This window comes from Mytilus edulis, chromosome 14 (assembly GCF_963676685.1).
Source record: "Mytilus edulis chromosome 14, xbMytEdul2.2, whole genome shotgun sequence".
Classification (NCBI taxonomy): domain Eukaryota; kingdom Metazoa; phylum Mollusca; class Bivalvia; order Mytilida; family Mytilidae; genus Mytilus; species Mytilus edulis.
This window is the reverse complement of record NC_092357.1, coordinates 1651972-1670366: the sequence shown is the minus strand read 5'-3', so window position 1 is coordinate 1670366 and position 18395 is coordinate 1651972. Positions and strand designations below refer to the sequence as shown.

General features: G+C 30.2%; 1 protein-coding gene across 5 annotated transcripts in view; it reads left to right on the top strand.

The window, feature by feature from the left end:
• LOC139504461 (flagellum-associated coiled-coil domain-containing protein 1-like) overlaps nucleotides 1-18395 on the top strand; it is a 61957-nt gene that overhangs the window by 4297 nt on the left and 39265 nt on the right. For 2 of the 5 annotated variants that reach the window (XM_071294558.1, XM_071294556.1), the window contains exon 2: nucleotides 5121-5272. In XM_071294558.1, coding sequence (XP_071150659.1) covers nucleotides 5151-5272 — 122 coding nt within the window. In that variant the 5' untranslated portion in view covers nucleotides 5121-5150. Of the gene's footprint in view, nucleotides 1-5120; nucleotides 5273-10300; nucleotides 10420-17020; nucleotides 18172-18395 lie in introns of those variants that run through there. The other 3 variants (XM_071294561.1, XM_071294560.1, XM_071294559.1) reach the window with 3 other exon arrangements.

The following is an 18395-nucleotide window of genomic DNA, read 5'->3' as shown; positions in this document are numbered from 1 at the left end:
TTTAACAGTTTACGAAAAGAAATTTACTGTCCAACATTTCTTTGTGAAATTTAGCTCTTTTGATACAAGAATATGCCTTGAAGGCATTTGTTTTCCTGGATTGAAAACTTCTGATATTAACTCCAATTTCATATTAGTTTACCCAATATTTTTACCAAAATACATTGAAATTCAAATGCAGAAAACATTTAGTTCCTATTTGACTTTGATTGTCAGCATAAATATATATAAGCCCACTTAATTCAAAACGGAAGTTAAAACCAGGTTTCGTTTTTTGACAAAATTGAATGAATTTTATTTTCTATAAATTTGTGTATAATATGTGCTTTCTTATTTTTATTCTTTATTAACTTTATTAGCCTTAAGGCTCACCAGTATAAACAAGTACATTTTGTACATGTACAGTGTATACATATGGCATAAATATTGCAAACAATATGCATAGTAAACAATAGGTGACATCAGAAGTTTCATTAATACAATAAACTGTTGCTTAATATAAAGAGAAATGAATAATTTTTCCTTAGTTACAAAACTGTTTTGTGTTTTCACCTGACAATAATTCTATTAATTTCAATCAGATCAAGTATTAAAACTTTTCAAACAAATAATGACAATCAACCACTTTTAACTTTACTGATATTGTTATTAAGACAATAAAATTTTAATACCCAAGCCCACCCATTGTTTGTTTAAAAAAATGGAAGTAGTGATTAACACCTGTAAAAACATTAGTGGATGTGTCAATTATGTCCCAACAGACAATAAAACTATACTTAATTAATTTTTCCTTATTTTTAGTTTTTTTGTTAATTAGGCAGTTGGTTACAATTTGTAGTTAAAAATAAAACTACATCTTTTACATAGAGAAAGGACACTTGTCTATAGCTATTTTATCAAATTACACATGTTACACTGTAACTGTAACTATCTTGTCTATAAATTCTTTTAAAAGATGAATAAATTAAGGCTTTTAAAAAAAATCACCAAAATAAGCGGATAAAAGTTATACAAAAACTTTGATATAGCAATATACAATGTAATCATAAGTAATCTAAAGTAATCATGATTACAATAAAGAAAAGTAATCTAATGTAATCGATTACATATGAAATAGGGTGTAATTGTAATGTAATCGATTACATTTTATTACCAAAGTAATTGTAATTTAATCGATTACATTTTAAAGTAATCGACCCCATCCCTGGTACATGTACATTGGACAAAATGTTGGATTAGATTTGATTTCCACCATTTTGAATAAGTGTATGATTATGCTCTTTTAGTTCAAAATAGTGATATGTAAAGTGTTTTCTTTATAAACTTTAAAGAGTGAAGAAAAAAATGAGACAATGTATTTATGCATTAATTTATGTATTGTCAAAATGTGTAAGACAGGAGAAATGTTTATCTTATTATTAAGACAATTTGTTTAAGAAAGTATTACTAATAAAATAAGAATATTCTAATATAATGAATTTGGTATAAAACTAGAGATCTATTCCTATTTGCTAGATAACTTCTAAAAAGCAAGGATAAAGCATTCATGTAGTCTGCTGTGAGTTGAAGTTTTTCAGCAGTATTTTGGCTATAAAAATACACAATATACATGGTGTAGTCATCAGTGTGCAATTACCACACAATGCTCAACTTTTAAAGACCTAGCCCTCAACTTTTAATGACCTGGCCCTCATCTATTGGCCACCTAGCCCTCAACTTTTAATTACCTGGTCCTCAACTATTGGCCAGGTAGCCCTCAACTCTAATTGCTCAACTGTTGGACACCTAGCCCTCAACTATGATATTTTCTCAACGTTGCTCAACTAATTTGCATAAAGTTGAGCATTGATAGTTGAGGGCTACCTAATTTGCATGGCAAAAATCTAGCTAATCCTCAACTGGCCCTCAACTATTTGCTCAACTGATGGCCAGTTAGCCCTCAACTGGCCCTCAACTGATAGCTCAACTGGCGGCCAGTTGAGCAATGCAGTTGGCCTAGTGATCATTTTTTCTGTATGGGATATATATGGGATAACGAGGCCACAGGGACTTGTTTAGCAGATTAAAATTTTGTTAATCAATGTTTTTTAATTCTAATTTAGTATTTCCTGTCTATTTGTATTACTTTATTATTGTATTTGACGTTCACATCACTTTTTCTTTTTCTAGCAATGTGCAGTTTACTATCCATATCCGTATACTGAAAAATCCTAATTTTCAGTATAACAACAACAACAATACTTTATTTTAAGAGGGTTACATGTTAGTTAGCTATATATAGTATACAGATATGGATAGTAATTATATAACTGTACATAAAACAAAGAAATATAGCCATGATAGCTATATAGTGATGAAGGAAAGTATCACCTTGTTGCCCGACATATCAGAATGGGAGCAATTAATTTGATTAAAGGATTGAATTTTAATAAGATTGAATTACTTCATTTTATTTTTTTCGGACATCAATTTTCTTGTTGTAATTATTCTGCATTTTCGTTGTAGGGCTTCTTATAGCTGACTATATAATGATAAGGGATTTTCTGTGACCTACAATTGATTATATGCAACCACCACTGACATGGTTTTTCATGTTTCATGAATTTTCAGGATGAAAAAAAAACAATTAATTTTCCCATAGCTACAATGATAGCCTTTTTGAGATACAGACTTTAGAAAGTCGATTTTTTAACGAAACCTTGCTAAAATTACAGAAAAGTTATTCGGACAGGATTTTTGGGTCCAAAAACTTTTTATGTTCCCGTTGCTTTTCTTAGAGTGTTTTGTACTTATCTCCCATGCCTATCAATTTTGCACTTAAAAATATGTGTCTCGTCCTAGCGTTGAAAAGACGTCTCATTTCCATTAGGGCTAAAGAAAATAATTTGTTTGGCCTATGATATCATGCAGAATGCACGAAGTCCCTTATAATACAAAATTACGGGCGCACTTATCAACCAATCAGGATTAGCCATACTCTTAACTCTTAATTCTGAATACCATGTTATGCTCATAAAATGGCTGCGCCCATACAATCTAATGGTGTATTGTTGCCTTCATACTTTATTATAATTACATCTGAATCAGAGTTGTCTCTCTTTAGCTGTATTTCTAACTTATTTTAAAGCCCCACCTACGATAGTAGAGGGGCATTATGTTTTCTGGTCTGTGCTTCCGTTCGTGCATTTGTTCGTTCGTTCGTCCGTCCATCCGTTCGTTTCGTCTGTGTGTCCGTTCAGGTTAAAGTTTTTGGTCAAGGTAGTTTTTGATGAAGCTGAAGTCTAATCAACTTGAAACTTAGTACACTTATTGCTTATGATATGATCTTTCTAATTTTAAAGCCAAATTAGACTTTTGACCCCAATTTCACAGTCCACTGAACATAGAAAATGAAAGTGGGAGTTTCAGGTTAAAGTTTTTGGTCAAGGTAGTTTTTGATGAAGCTGAATTCCAATCAACTTGAAACTTAGTACACTTGTTGCTTATGATATGCTCTTTCTAATTTTAAAGCCAAATTAGACTTTTGATCCCAATTTCACAGTCCACTGAACATAGAAAGTGAAATTTGGAGTTTCAGGTTAAAGATTTGGTCAAGGTAGTTTTTTATGAAGCTGAAGTCCATTCAACTTGAAACTTAGTACACTTGTTGCTTATGATATGATATTTCTAATTTTAAAGCCAAATTAGACTTTTGACCCCAATTTCACGGTCCACTGAACATAGAAAATGAAAGGGGGAGTTTCAGGTTAAAGATTTGGTCAAGGTAGTTTTTGATGAAGCTGAATTCCAATCAACTTGAAACTTAGTACACTTGTTGCTTATGATATGCTCTTTCTAATTTTAAAGCCAAATTAGACTTTTGATCCCAATTTCACGGTCCACTGAACATAGAAAGTGAAATTTGGAGTTTCAGGTTAAAGATTTGGTCAAGGTAGTTTTTTATGAAGCTGAAGTCCATTCAACTTGAAACTTAGTACACTTATTGCTTATGATATGATATTTCTAATTTTAAAGCCAAATTAGACTTTTGACCCCAATTTCACGGTCCACTGAACATAGAAAATGAAAGGGGGAGTTTCAGGTTAAAGATTTGGTCAAGGTAGTTTTTGATGAAGCTGAAGTCCATTCAACTTGAACCTTAGTACACTTGTTGCTTATGATATGATTTTTCCAATTTTAAAGCCAAATTAGACTTTTGACCCCAATTTCACAGTTCACTAAACATAGAAAATGAAAGTGGGAGTTTCAGGTTAAAGTTTTTGGTCAAGGTAGTTTTTGATGAAAATGAAGTCCAATCAACTTGAAACTTAGTACATATGTTCCCTATAGTATAATCTTTCTAATTTTAATGACAAATTAAATTATTACACAATTTCACAGTCCATGGAACATGGAAAAGGATAGTGCGAGTGGGGCATCCGTGTACATTTTGTACTTTGGACACATTCTTGTTTCCTTTATATTCTTACTGGTCATGCCCAATAGAACATGTAGAAATTAGGTATGTCTTAAAACTAAAATCCTGAGTAAGAATAGGACAAAATTCTAACATAGATTTGGTTGCCCAAAGTAACTTGTTCTGTTCTCTTGCAAACAATTTATAATAACATGATAATCTAATACATGTATAATTCATGATCAATTGCAATATATTCAAATTGATATTTTCATAGTTGTAACAAATTGTCCAACACAATAGTATGTGTAAAAGAACGTATAGCTGACTATACAGTATGGGGTTTTCTCATTGTTAATGGTGGTACTGTTGCATAATAATTGCTTACATCCAGTTTATTTGATGATGGTGGATAGTTGACTCATTGGCAATCATACAACATGTCCTTTATTTTTTTAATAAACTGTATATAAATCCATATGATCCATATAAATTTGTAAATATGACAATAAACTGCAAACTGTAAGTTGTAGTTACTGTATGTGAACACCTTTGATGAACTGCAGACAGATCAACTATAATTTCTTTTTTAAAACAAATAAATCGTAAATACATGTATGTAGCTATATTAAACACAGGGGAAATCCAATATTTCAAACGAAAAGGACTTCTCCTTTCAATTTTAGCAGATAATTTCAAAGACTGATTTATTTTTATGTTTCAGAAATTTTAAGCTGAAGTCTACCATGCTACCATGACAACAGCTATATTACAACAGAGATCAGTTGTGTGGTCAGATATGAGACCTAAATCTGCTTCTACAGACCAAATGGAGGATAGTAACCATGGTTTTAGACCTTCTAGGCCAAGACCAAAGTAAGCATTATTTTATAAAAAAAAATGAATTTTAACCTTTTTAAGAAAACCTTCATGCCATTGTGAATAAATTGTTGTTCAGTGGCAAATATTTCATTCATATTTAGGATGATACATATATATACCGTACACTAAATGAAAGACTGGGGTCATAGTAATATAGATCATGAAGAGGCCTAGACCAAAGTAAGCGTAAGCATTATACTCATTATTATAAGTATAAAAAACTTAATTTCAATCTTTATCAGAAATCTTTATGCACTTGATATATATATTTTAGATAGGTTGTTGTTCAGCAGCAAATATTTCAATCATATTTAAAATGATACACTATTTTTATTGAAAGACTGGTAACCATAGTTACTGTAATGTTTTAGATATTCCTTATAGTGGCAGGTGTTTTGATGATGAAGACTAGTCATGCCAGTCCAACTTATTAAAGTTCTGGTATTTTTTATGCTCAATTTTGCCTTGGCAATAAAATATTACTAAAATATGACTGAGATATATAACAGAACAGCATCTTCAGACTATATAAAATACAGGTTGACATGGCTGTGATAACATTCAGGTCAAATTATATCAGAGAAAAATAGTATGGAACAAAAAATGTCCACATTTATATTTAGCCATTTTTGACATAAATACCGCGGTAATTTCTCGCTACATTGAAGACCTGTTGGTGACCTTCTGCTGTTGTTTTTTTTCTATGGTCGGATTGTTGTCTCTTTGGCACATTCCCCATTTCCATTCTCAATTTTATTCCTCATGTCTAAATGATTTGTTGTCTGACTAAGCTACATTATTATAATGATAGAATTCTAAAAAAAAATGAGCCATATATTGATAAGCTTATTACTTGTATATATTATACAACAGCTATAGCATAATCTGATTTGATTCTTAAATGAAGAAGATCAATAGATGCTCTCATGTTTCTATCTAATGTCTGGTGTGATCAAAAATGATGAGTAAATACAGTTTTACATTTAACTCTGTCAATAGTTGGCTGATCAATACAAAGCGAGAGTTTGTGATTGAGTTGTCCCCCTTTCCTGCAAAGATTTTATGTATAGCATATTCCAATATAGTCATTGGCAGTATTGTAAGAGAGTATTTGAAGTTTAATCAATTGATGTTTTTAACCACTAAATGTACATTTTTATCCTTTTTCATTGACTGTGGAGGGTAAATTTGTTTGATTTTTTTTCTGCCATTTTTAGGGGAAACCTTGACAAAGTAGAAGAGAGTAGCAGACGTACATTTGTGTACATGAGAAGGGGAGGTCGTGTCTTTTGATTATTATTTTAATATGGAATATTGATTAATTATCGTGAAAACTTTAATAGACATATGATAGATGGGTGATAAGGCATTTTAAACATGAAAATGATCAACACCACAAGATCTACAAAAAAGTCATAAAGGCTGAACCATTGGATGATTCTTGGTAGTTTACCAGTTCTTGCATATTTTCTCAAAAAAATAAAATAGAAAGGCTAAGAAACTTATACAGCAAAAATGATCAAAAATACAAGATCTAAAACAAGTATTAATTAATTATTACATTGGTTGCAATGAATTACATTGATTTCCCAGTTAGATAAAAACTGATAATTTCACATGTGAAATAACCGTGGTTATTTCACTCTCTGACGTCATACAACAATAGGCGTTGTCAAGACGTCGATAACGTCGGATCAAAACAAATTGTCAATGCGTAGGAAAAAGATATAGTTCCTTACATTTTCTTCATGAATTTCATAAAAAAAAAGCCATTTGCCAATGTAATAAAAAGAATAACTAATCGCCGTATTTGAATATCAAAAATAAGACAACTTGTGACCGAACGCCGCTATGGGTTAAACTCGTGCTGCGCACTCGTTTAATCCATGCGTCGTTCGGTCACGCGTTGTCTTATTTTTGATATTCAAATACGGCGATTAGTTATACTATAATTATTATAAACGAAAATTGAAATAAAAACTTGGACTATGGTTTGTTTTTTTTGTCTATCATTGCAAATGCTTTAATAGATTTATAGGTAGAATTTGTTACACATTTCAAGTTAGAGATTTTTTTCCCCCAACAATTTCCTTGCAACCCTTAATAATTAAGAGATCTGGCAAGAATGCTGAATACATAGATTCCACAACTACATTGCAGTACTGCAACAAGTGTATTACAATATTTCTCCACTCGAGACAGTTAAATTTTAATATTTAATGCGCCATACTTGCCAAGCTTTTTAAATAATTATAATTTAACTGTTGAGAGTAAAGAATTATCTTAATACAAGAGTTACAGTGGTGGAATCTGTGTCTCTAATGATTTTTATCCTTCCTTTAAAAAGATTTGAGGAAAGTTGTGTACTTTTGATGTTACGTCATCAGACATGGTCGCCTTTTTCCATGACGTCACAATAAGAAAATTCAGAAGAAAACAAGAAAATTGAACGTCACAATTAAAGTTCAACAAATCATTTGCCGAGAACAGATTTTTCTTTAGTGAGGAGAAATATTTTTCTCACACTGGTCAGGAAATGTGAAAATATCACAAAAATTAGAGAAAGTTTATTATTTGGACAATAAACTGTATAAACAAGTTGGAACAAAATTTCTTTGAACTAATTATGATTTAAAAAAAATATATGAAATATTTATCAGCCATTCAAACCAGTAAAAATCTCATTTCAAGACAGGCAGAAGGTTTACTTATTTTGACAACAGATTTGTTTCCAGTTTGTATTGAACTCGGGTACAGTTTGTATCCAACTGGTACCTTTAAAACACTTTAATATCAAACATGCTTTGCACAGTTATTTAAGTTGAATGCTATGATAAATATTCTTCTGTACGTAATCAATCTTTATCAAATGTTCTAAAGGTTTGGAATAAGATAACCTCCGCCAATATTTACAATGTGTGAAAGTTTCAGTCAATATTTAATCTCCCCTGATATATCTTTTTATAACAGGTAATCTATAAACCTTTCTGTTTTAATGCATTTATTTAAACAGTATTTTCTGCTGGAATTATAAATTGTATGCTTACTCTGCACAAATCAATATTTTTTGACAATTTATTGTAAGTTTTCGTGTAAGCCATATTTGTATACCTTGATCATTCTTTCTTGGTATTATCTCTTCTTTTAAATTCTTTACCTTTGAAATACATCCAAGAGAATCTTATTTTGTAATATTGTATAAAAAGCTCAGTCATTTAGCAATGGAAACATTTAATATTTCTACAATAAATTTCCTATTTAAAAAAAGGGAATTTCATAATTGTTGGTACTCAAAGTTTTGCTCATAATTAAGTTGTACAGTAACCTATAGTTGCTTAAAGCCACCTCATTTGGACTTGTGGGTAAGTTGTCTTTTTGGTATTCGTACTGCATTTCTTTATTAAGTTAGGTCTTTTTGGTAGTCATACCGCATCTCGATCCTTATTAAGTTAGGTGTGTTACAATTTATACCTTATAACTTATAAACTTAAGGTTGACTATTTTTTTAAGTGATGTATTGAATTTGAAATACCATTCTGGCATACTTATTCATAACAAAATTGGTACACATTTTATTCTGCTATAATAGAAAATTAATAATAAAAAAAAAAGTTGTTAACTACAATACTTTATATACATCAGATATAATTATCAGCAGCGAAACTTAGTTGGTTTAAATCTGATATTTACTATTATCGCTATTTTACGAGTGATATAAAATTATGGCTAGAAACTAAGGGACACATGGCGTTATTGACAATGCCGTCATAGGTAAAATAAAGCGATAAACAGATTATCGTTGGTCACATAGGTAAAATAAAGCGATAAACAGATTATCGTTGGTCACATAGGTAAAATAAAGCGATGTCTCAAACAGATTATCATTGGTCACATAGGTAAAATATAGCGATAAACAGATTATCATTGGTCACATAGGTAAAATAAAGCGATAAACAGATTATCATTGGTCACATAGGTAAAATATAGCGATAAACAGATTATCATTGGTCACAGAGGTAAAATATAGCGATAAGCAGATTATCATTGGTCACATAGGTAAAATATAGCGATAAACAGATTATCATTGGTCACATAGGTAAAATATAGCGATAAACAGATTATCATTGGTCACATAGGTAAAATATAGCGATAAACAGTTTATCATCATGATCATTGGTCATTTCTACTCGATTGCTGTTCTCACTTTCGCTATAAGGACTCAAGTGAGAAATTTCCAAAATCAATCTCGTTGAGATGATCAACGATAATCTATAAATCTAAAAAGTATAGACCCTTGTTAGTAATCCGGTGGAAGAGGTTAGCAGGAAATTAAACCTCTCTAACTACACAACTTTATATTGCAAAATCTGTAATTGGAAATTAATTATTTTTCATAAAGAGGTTGAACAATATCAGTCAATGAAATGACTTTAAATGACTCATGTAATCTTTTGACACCTACAATTATACACATTTAATGACATATATTGACATTTATTATTATGTGAATTTTGTAAGGAAATGAATATCTCAGTTTAATAATTGCTGAAATTTGTTTAGTTTTTATGATTTGATTATACTGTAAACAAATGACCTTGAGTGTAAATGCTTTGATGTTTTATATATTATTCTGATTTAATTCATTGTAGAAATCTATTGAATTTATAACTGGGCATATTTGAGATTCAAATAATTTCACAATTTAAAAGAACAAGAATTTAAAATGTAATTGACAGCACATTTTGCGGAATATTTTTTTCATTTAAAAAAAAAATTGAATATGTTTCTCTCAAAAAAAGAGCTTGGATCTCACTCAGGCTTTGACAATGAGCTTGGCATTATCACTCGTGCTTTGACAATTTGAGATTAGTTCTCACACAAGCTTACACTTTCTGACACGATACAAGTTTGTGGACCCAAGTGTGGAACATTTTTTGTCAGTTTAATCAAAGTATCTCTGCATGTAAACATACCAACAATTAAGTTCACCTGGATTTTACCTGAAGTAAATTGATTAGTATACCTAGATTTCAGATAGAAATATTGATACTTGTTTTAAAATTCTAACCAAGATGAATTCTATATAAAATTCACAATAAAAGAGGAATTATTTATACTAATCTTGCCAAAATGAATTATTTGTAAGTATATACTAGTATCATTTATTTTGTGTTTAAGATAAATATGGGGAAAATTTATATATAAACAACACATCAGAATTTCATGGAACATATTAATAATAATGATACACTAGCTAGTATAATGTTGATGTGCATGAAAATAGAGACAGGAAATTATGATTCAATTTTTTTTCTAGGAGTTATGCTCCTTTGAATTTAGAATAATGGCCTTAAAATAAAGTATGCAAAATTTTGTTATTGCAACCCCATATACAAAACAGAATTTCATGAAACTGTGTAGTTAATGAGGACAAAATTACAATGTAGATGTGCATATTCTTATTATGTAGGAGTATTTTGAATCTGGTGAAAATTTTGAATGGTCTAATATAAGTAATCAGCTGTCAATGCTGAGGTTTTGAATTCAAAACCAATTTATGACGTCCATTATCACTGAACTAGTATGTATATATATATATATATTTGTTAAGGGGCCAGCTGAAGGACGCCTCAAGGTGCGGAAGTTTCTCACTGCATTGAAGACCTGTTGGTGACCTTCTGCTGTTGTCTCTTTGACACATTCCCCATTTGCATTCTCAATTTTATTTTTATAATTTTTTCAACTTTTTTCTATATTAACTATGATGTCTAATTTTCCTCTAGAAGGTATATACATTGTTTTGTATAGATACCCTCCCTGAGACTTCATCAATCAATATAAAAAAATTGCTACAGTGGTAAAGAAAACAGTAAAATCACAAAAATACTGAACTCAGAGGAAAAAATCAAAATGGAAAGTCCCTTATCAAATGGAAAAATCAAAAGGGCAAACAAATGGATAACAACTGTCATATTCCTGACTTGGTACAGGCATTTTCTTATAAAGATATTTTCTTATGTAGAAAATGTTGGATTAAACCTGGTTTATAGCTAGATTAAACTCATTCTTGTATGATAACTGCACACAATTCATTATATTGACAATGATGTGTGTACAAAAGAAACAGACATTATAGGTCCTGATTTAAATGGCATTCAAGTCCAAGACCAATCAATCAAAAGTCATGTTTCAGCCAAAATTTTACTTACTTATTCAGGCCCTTGGCTCCTCCGGGAACCATAGGCCATTGACGAACTCCTTCCATCTTAAACTTGATTTGGCGCCACTATTAAGGACATATAATTAGTTTCTGTTTTTAACATTCCTTGCCCTAAATAAAATGATTATAATTACATAATATTTTAGGTCAAACTTGTATAAAGTTTTCCCCTTAAACATGACTAATTGATTATTTTTTCTGTAAAAGTTGGAAGTTTTTCACAGTTTAATTGACTTTCATTTCAAACAAAGCATTCTTAGTTTTCTTCAGTTTATATAACTGTAGTAAGAACAATATATGTTTGTTTAGTTTGTTGTTAGAAGATTTTTATCTTGGTAAAGGTATATTAAATACAGAGTATTGATTTTAATCCTTCAAAAATCTGACAGTGCAGCTGCATGTTTTTCATTTAAAACATTCTCTAGGTAAGTGTAATAATTTATTAAATTTGGAGAAAATCTTGGTTATATATTTTTTTCAATAGTATGTGTCATTTTGGTCTCTTGTGGAGAGTTGTCCCATTTGCAATCATACCACATCTTTTTTATAGTCAACAAAAAAGTTGCTTCTGCCAGGTTCTTTATAGAATTGAAATCTAGAAGTATATATATATATTGATGAGGGTGGTAAAGGGGGGGTGCTTGCACGAAAAAAACGTGAAATAAGACATAATTTCACGTTGAACGTGAAATAATTTCTGTAATGAACGTTGCACGAAAAATAAATACTTTTATTTGAACCTTTTGTGACCTTTTTGTATAATATTAACTCTTTGTTTTACTTGATATTCCCGATTTAGTATACACATTTATGATATAATTGGTTTACGGCTTTTAAAAAAGTATTTCTTGACGATCCCTGCCAAGTGTTTGAATTTTATTTGAAAAATACCGAGCACGCAAAATAAGACTTTGAAAATCACGATGCACGTAAAATTAAATAAGCAGAACATGTTGAACGAGGCACCCGTCTTGCACGACTGAACGTCAAATAAAAAAGTAAAAACACGTTGAACGTGAAATAAAAAACGGCGATCACGTTGCACGAAAATAACCCTTTACCACCCTCATTGATGATATTTACTTATTCTCATAAATGTTGAAATTTATGTTAAATCTAAGGAAAACATTAGATTATGTTTGTTTGATATACATGTAATATATAGAGCTATAGGGGGAGGGTTGAGATCTCATAAACATGTTTAACCGCGCCGCATTTTTACGCCTGTCCCAAGTCAGAAGCCAGTAAGTGAGTACGTGTGAGTCTGGTTTTGTTAGTCTTGTATTATTTTTAATTTTAGTTTCTTGTGTACAATTTGGAGTTTAGTATGGCTTTCATTATCACTTAACTAGTATATATATTTGTTTAGGGGCCAGCTGAAGGACGCCTCCTGGTGCGGGAATTTCTTGCTGCATTGAAGACCTGTTGGTGACCTTCTGCTCAGTGTTGTCTGTTATGTGTTGTCTCTTTGACACATTCCCCATTTCCATTCTCAATTTTAATATTAATAGTCTAAAGAAATTGAATTCTGAAAATGTAAAAAAAAGTATTGATAATGTTTGATGTCTTATTTAAAGAAATTTTGTTTCAGATAATGAAAATTTTGATTTTTATGCCCCCCATGCCCATACAACTGAAATATTGATTTACCCCTGTCTGTCCGTCAATTTGTCTGTCTCATTAGGGAATATAGCCAAATTCCAAATAACTTCCCTAGTACATTTTGAATGCTAGAAAGTTTTCACTTTGTTGGCAGGTTGTACATATATTGAATGAATGATTGGTGTTTGCTTTACGCCTCATGAGCATAAAAAGGTGGTGCATGTGGTCAAGGTTTTGATTTTCATTTATATTTGCTCCATGGCACAAAATCAGTAAATTCACAACAGAAAACACAAATAGCAGATCAACAATGCTTGTATTGCTGTTCTTCATTTCAAAGTCTATGTGAGGTCTTCAACATGAAGAAAAACATTACTGCAGCCCCATTTAAATTACCTGGTTTGAGTGAATTTTCTACAAACTGATAGTTTAAATATTTTTGGCTAAAGAATTGCTATGTTTATGCCATACTAAGGGGCATTATGTTTCTTGGTCTGTGGCTCAATTCGTCCATTTGTCTGTCTGTCCCACTTCAGGTTAAAGTTTTTGGTCCAGGTAGTTTCAGTTGAAGTTGAAGCCCAATCAACTTGAACCTTAGTACACATGTTTCCTATGCTATTATCTTTCTAATTTTAAAGCCCAATTATAGTTATGACCCAATTTGAAGGTAACATAGAAAATGGTTGTACTATGGACACATTCTTGTTATTATATACTATCGAAATTACATGCTGGGGGAGAGATATCTCTGTTTAACAGTTTATTTTATGTAGACAAGCACCCACAGTGCCCATTATACTATTAATTTTATTAATCACCGTTTTCAAATTTACCAATTTTATTATTCATTACACAATTGCATGTATAAGACCTCTTTGTAGCAAATATTTAAAATTCTCTATAAGATCATTAAAGATGGTGAAGAAGAATAGCATTGATTTAAACAATTTACTAAACATGCTAAAAATAATGAAACTTAATAGAAAACCTCATTAAAAATCTCTGAGATTGAAAGTGTATTGATTTATATTAAAGTTTTATATCTAAAGACATTGTGAAATATACATGTATCATTTTGTAGCTAAGATTGCAATTTGATGTTCACATGCAGAGCTCTGGTGCACATGGGTACTAAAATTTGTATTCTTTAAAATATTTGAATTTGTGGTTTCTTCTAAACACAAAATCCATGACATTGAAATACCAGAAACTTAAACAATGTTTAAATGAATGTACATACTATGCCTTAAATGAAATAAAAATAACATTTGCATTTTAAAGGTTTTTTTTATAAATGAATATATCTGCTGCATATATATTATAGGCAAATATACAGGATTTGCTCAGTGTTGAAGGCTGTTCAGTGACCTATAGCTGTTTCTGTGTCATTTGGCCATGGTCTCTTGTGGAGAGTCGTATTATTGGAAATCATTCCACAGCTTTTAATTAATTTAATTCTCAGAAAAGAGTGATAATAGTCTTTATGTAAAATATGACTAATAAAATAAAGAGAGTTATCTCCCCTATTAAAACAAGAATGTGTCCATAGTACACGGATGCCCCACTCGCACTATCATTTTCTATGTTCAGTGGACCATGAAATTGGGGTCAAAACTATAATTTGGCCTTAAAATTAGAAAGATCATATCATGGGGAACATGTGTACTAAGTTTCAAGTTGATTGGACTTCAACTTCTTCAAAAACTACCTTGACCAAAAACTTTAACCTGAAGCGAACGGACGCAAAGACGGATGAACGGACGCACAGACGGAGGCAAAGACCAGAAAACATAATGCCCCTCTACTATTGTAGGTGGGGCATAATATCGTAGGTGGGGCATAAAAAGAAGAGTTATCTCCCCTTATAAAAACAGAAGAGTTATCTACTCTTGATAAGTATCTATAACATGCATTCTGAAAAAGTTAAATCTCTTTCAGAGTTGAAGTTTTATTAGTCATAGTTGTCTAACGAAATACTTGTACAAGTATGTGTAACATGTAGACATTGAATCAGAAGAATATTGATTTTAGAAGTTTTTTAAATGATATGATATAAATGATTTATTTAATTAAAGTTATGAAATTATTATTTTGTTAAAAATCATAAACTCTCATGCAATTGACAGTAAGAGATTAAGTTTCAGCTTAGTGACAAGTACGAACAATACGTCAACCATAACTCACACTTATTCAATGTTATAGACTGTATTATAATGCTTTTAACAAATAATAAAGAACTAGAAACATTTACAAGTGCTTTTTAATAAATTAAAAATATTAAAATTTTGATTTAATAATCAGTCAAAATAATAGTCCAAAGAATTAATGTTTTAAAAAAAAAATGAGATTATAATTATGGATATAATATTTATATTATATGAAATATTAGTGATAAAAAAAATTTTCAAAGAAGTAATTGATTGTATTAAAGATGATTATAGTTATTTGAAGTTTAGATTTCAGATTGTTCAAGTTTGAACATTATCAAAATCATTATACATTTTATATTTGTAATTGCTACGTTGTTGATGGAGCGTTTTTAAAGATCATTTTGATTTTAATGAATTTATAATAACAATTCACAAATTGCTTTTCATAAAGAGTTTTAAATGAGACTGTTATAATAGATATAAACTGTTATGCTATTTAACTGGTAACCATAATTTGTTATTTAAGAATCTGATTTCCAAAGTGAAAATTCTTACAGAAATACAGTGAAACCAGGCTAAACTGAACCTCTTTTGGACTTAAGATTTTGTTCGGTTTTTGCCAATGTTGGGTTTTATCAGGTTCACAATGCATACAATTTAATATGACGGTGCTTAAGGTCAGGCTCGCGGATATAAGATTTTCAGAAAAAAAATAAACTTTTATTTTTCATTACAAATTTTATTTATTACCTTTAGTAGTTGTTACTTTATCATGTGGTACAAAAATTATTCCAAACAATCAATTCGTGTTGGCCCCAGGTGACTTTGAAAATGTTTATATCATGAAAAAAGCTCCAAATTATCTCCCTTTGGTGCAAAAATGCTATTTTTTGTCATTAAAATTGAAATATCTTTTTTTACTCATCGGTGACCTATATTTTTTATTATTGTTTTCAAATAAGCTATACATTAACTAAATAATTGTAAAATTTAAGCGATTTCTGTAATTAAATTCGTTTTTTATTTCGATATTACCTCTTTTTCTCCTATTAGTTCAACAGAAAAAAAGTACCTTTACATAAATGTATGCTTCTTTCGAAGTCAGATTGTGAGCGTAAATGATCGGTGACCCCCCTTTTTTATTTTATTTTTCTATTAGGTATAAGATAAAGTTCATTTATAGAAAAAATTGGCGAAATCTTATATTAAATAAAAAATTTGATTTAGACCCGCGAGCCCCCTTAAGTGTTTGGTTGCTACAGGTATTTGGTTTATGCAGTATTCGGTTCAGCCAGGTTTTACTGTAGTTAGATACCTGTATAGGGGTATCCTAATTTTGGTTCAGATTTGTTTTTCATCGATTGAGGTCACTTTTTAGCTGACTTGGCATCCGTTGTTGTTGTCGTCGTCCGTCTGGTGTAAACTATTTCAAACATCTTCTCCTCTGAAACTACTGTACCAATTCCAACCAAACTTAAGCTGAATGATCCTTAGGGTATTTAGAATATAGTTTGTGTTCATAAGGTTACATTCTATCAGCCTTTAAATTTTCATATGAATGTGATAACCCATTTTTGGGTTGCTGCCAATAAATTGGTAATTTTAAGGAAATTTTGCAGTTTTTGGTTATTATCTTGAATATTATTCATGATAAAGATAAACTGTAAACAGCAAATATGTTCAGTAAAGAAAGATATACAAATAAGTTAATATGACCAAAATTGTCAATTGACCCCTTCAAGAGTAATTGCCCTTTAAGAACAATTTTACACGATTGTGTCAATATAGATTGGAAACAATATTTTAGATTATATCTGTGACATAGAGAGACGTCAAATGAGATCAATACATTACATATTTAAATCACAAACATTGTATTAACTAAAAGTGTTTATATATCATGTATAAAATGCATGGATGATGTTTACAAGAAACATTGCATTTATATTGTAACATTTAAGTGATCTACACAGAACTGTACCAGTTTTCATGGATATTTAAGTTTTGGAAACAATATTTAAGATAATATCTGAGACATAGAGAGACTTAAAACCGTCAACTGTGATCATGATCAATATGTTAAATATTCAAATCAGAAATATATTGTATCAACTACAAGTGTTTTGATGTCATGTATGAAATGCACATGAATGATGTTTACACAAAATACTGCATTTATAGTGAACATTGAACATGTTGAATTTAAGTGTTATACTCTACAAGTTTTTACAAGTGGATATAAGTTTTGAATTCAAATGATACTTGTAATTTGATTGGCATAAATATTTAAAAAAAGTGTTTATATCATGTATAAAATGCATGAATGATGTTTACACAAAAAACTGCATTTAGTACATTGAACATGTTGAAGTGTTATACTCTACAAGTTTTTTATGGATATAAGTTTTGAATTCAAATACTACTTGTAGATTTATAGACATAAATATTTATGTTTTGACAGTTGGTTCAAGGATTAAACCATTAGAAGTCAAATATGTTATGATTTATAGGAAGGGAAAAAAATAAGTTTAAAATTCTATTCAAGGATTTGAAGGATGTTAAGTTGATCGTTGTTAAAATTTATAATGGTGTGTTAAAAGGAATTCATAGGATGTGAAACTATTTTAAATGAGATAACTTATTAATTTTTTCATGTTGGGAAGCAAATAATTTTTTTCATGTTGAAAAGCAAATAACTTTTTCTGTATCATAATAGAATTTCTTGACTGTTCTTATTCTGAATGAGATTTTGATAGAGCTAGTCCTTTAAGGAAAGAAAGCTCAGTGTTACCCCTGCAATATGTTCTGTTGTTAACTCAAATAAACTCTGTAATACGTACCACTTTATAATGAAGTCTGACATCAGATGTTACAAAGTTTAACATTTATAAACTGGAATATAGCAGTATTTCTAAGTTAAAGTGCAATAAACAGGCTATTATTTGAATTTGGAATTATTTTTAATTATGGAATTTGCTTGATTTCTTGTTATTGAATTTTTTAATAAATTCCATGTTTATTCTGTACTGAAATGTTCTGTGCTGCGCACAACACTTTCTATTACAAAGAAAATAGTATATTTTCAATAGAATGTCCTGTGCCGCGCACAACACTATCTAACCAAAATACATTGTATGGAAAGTGT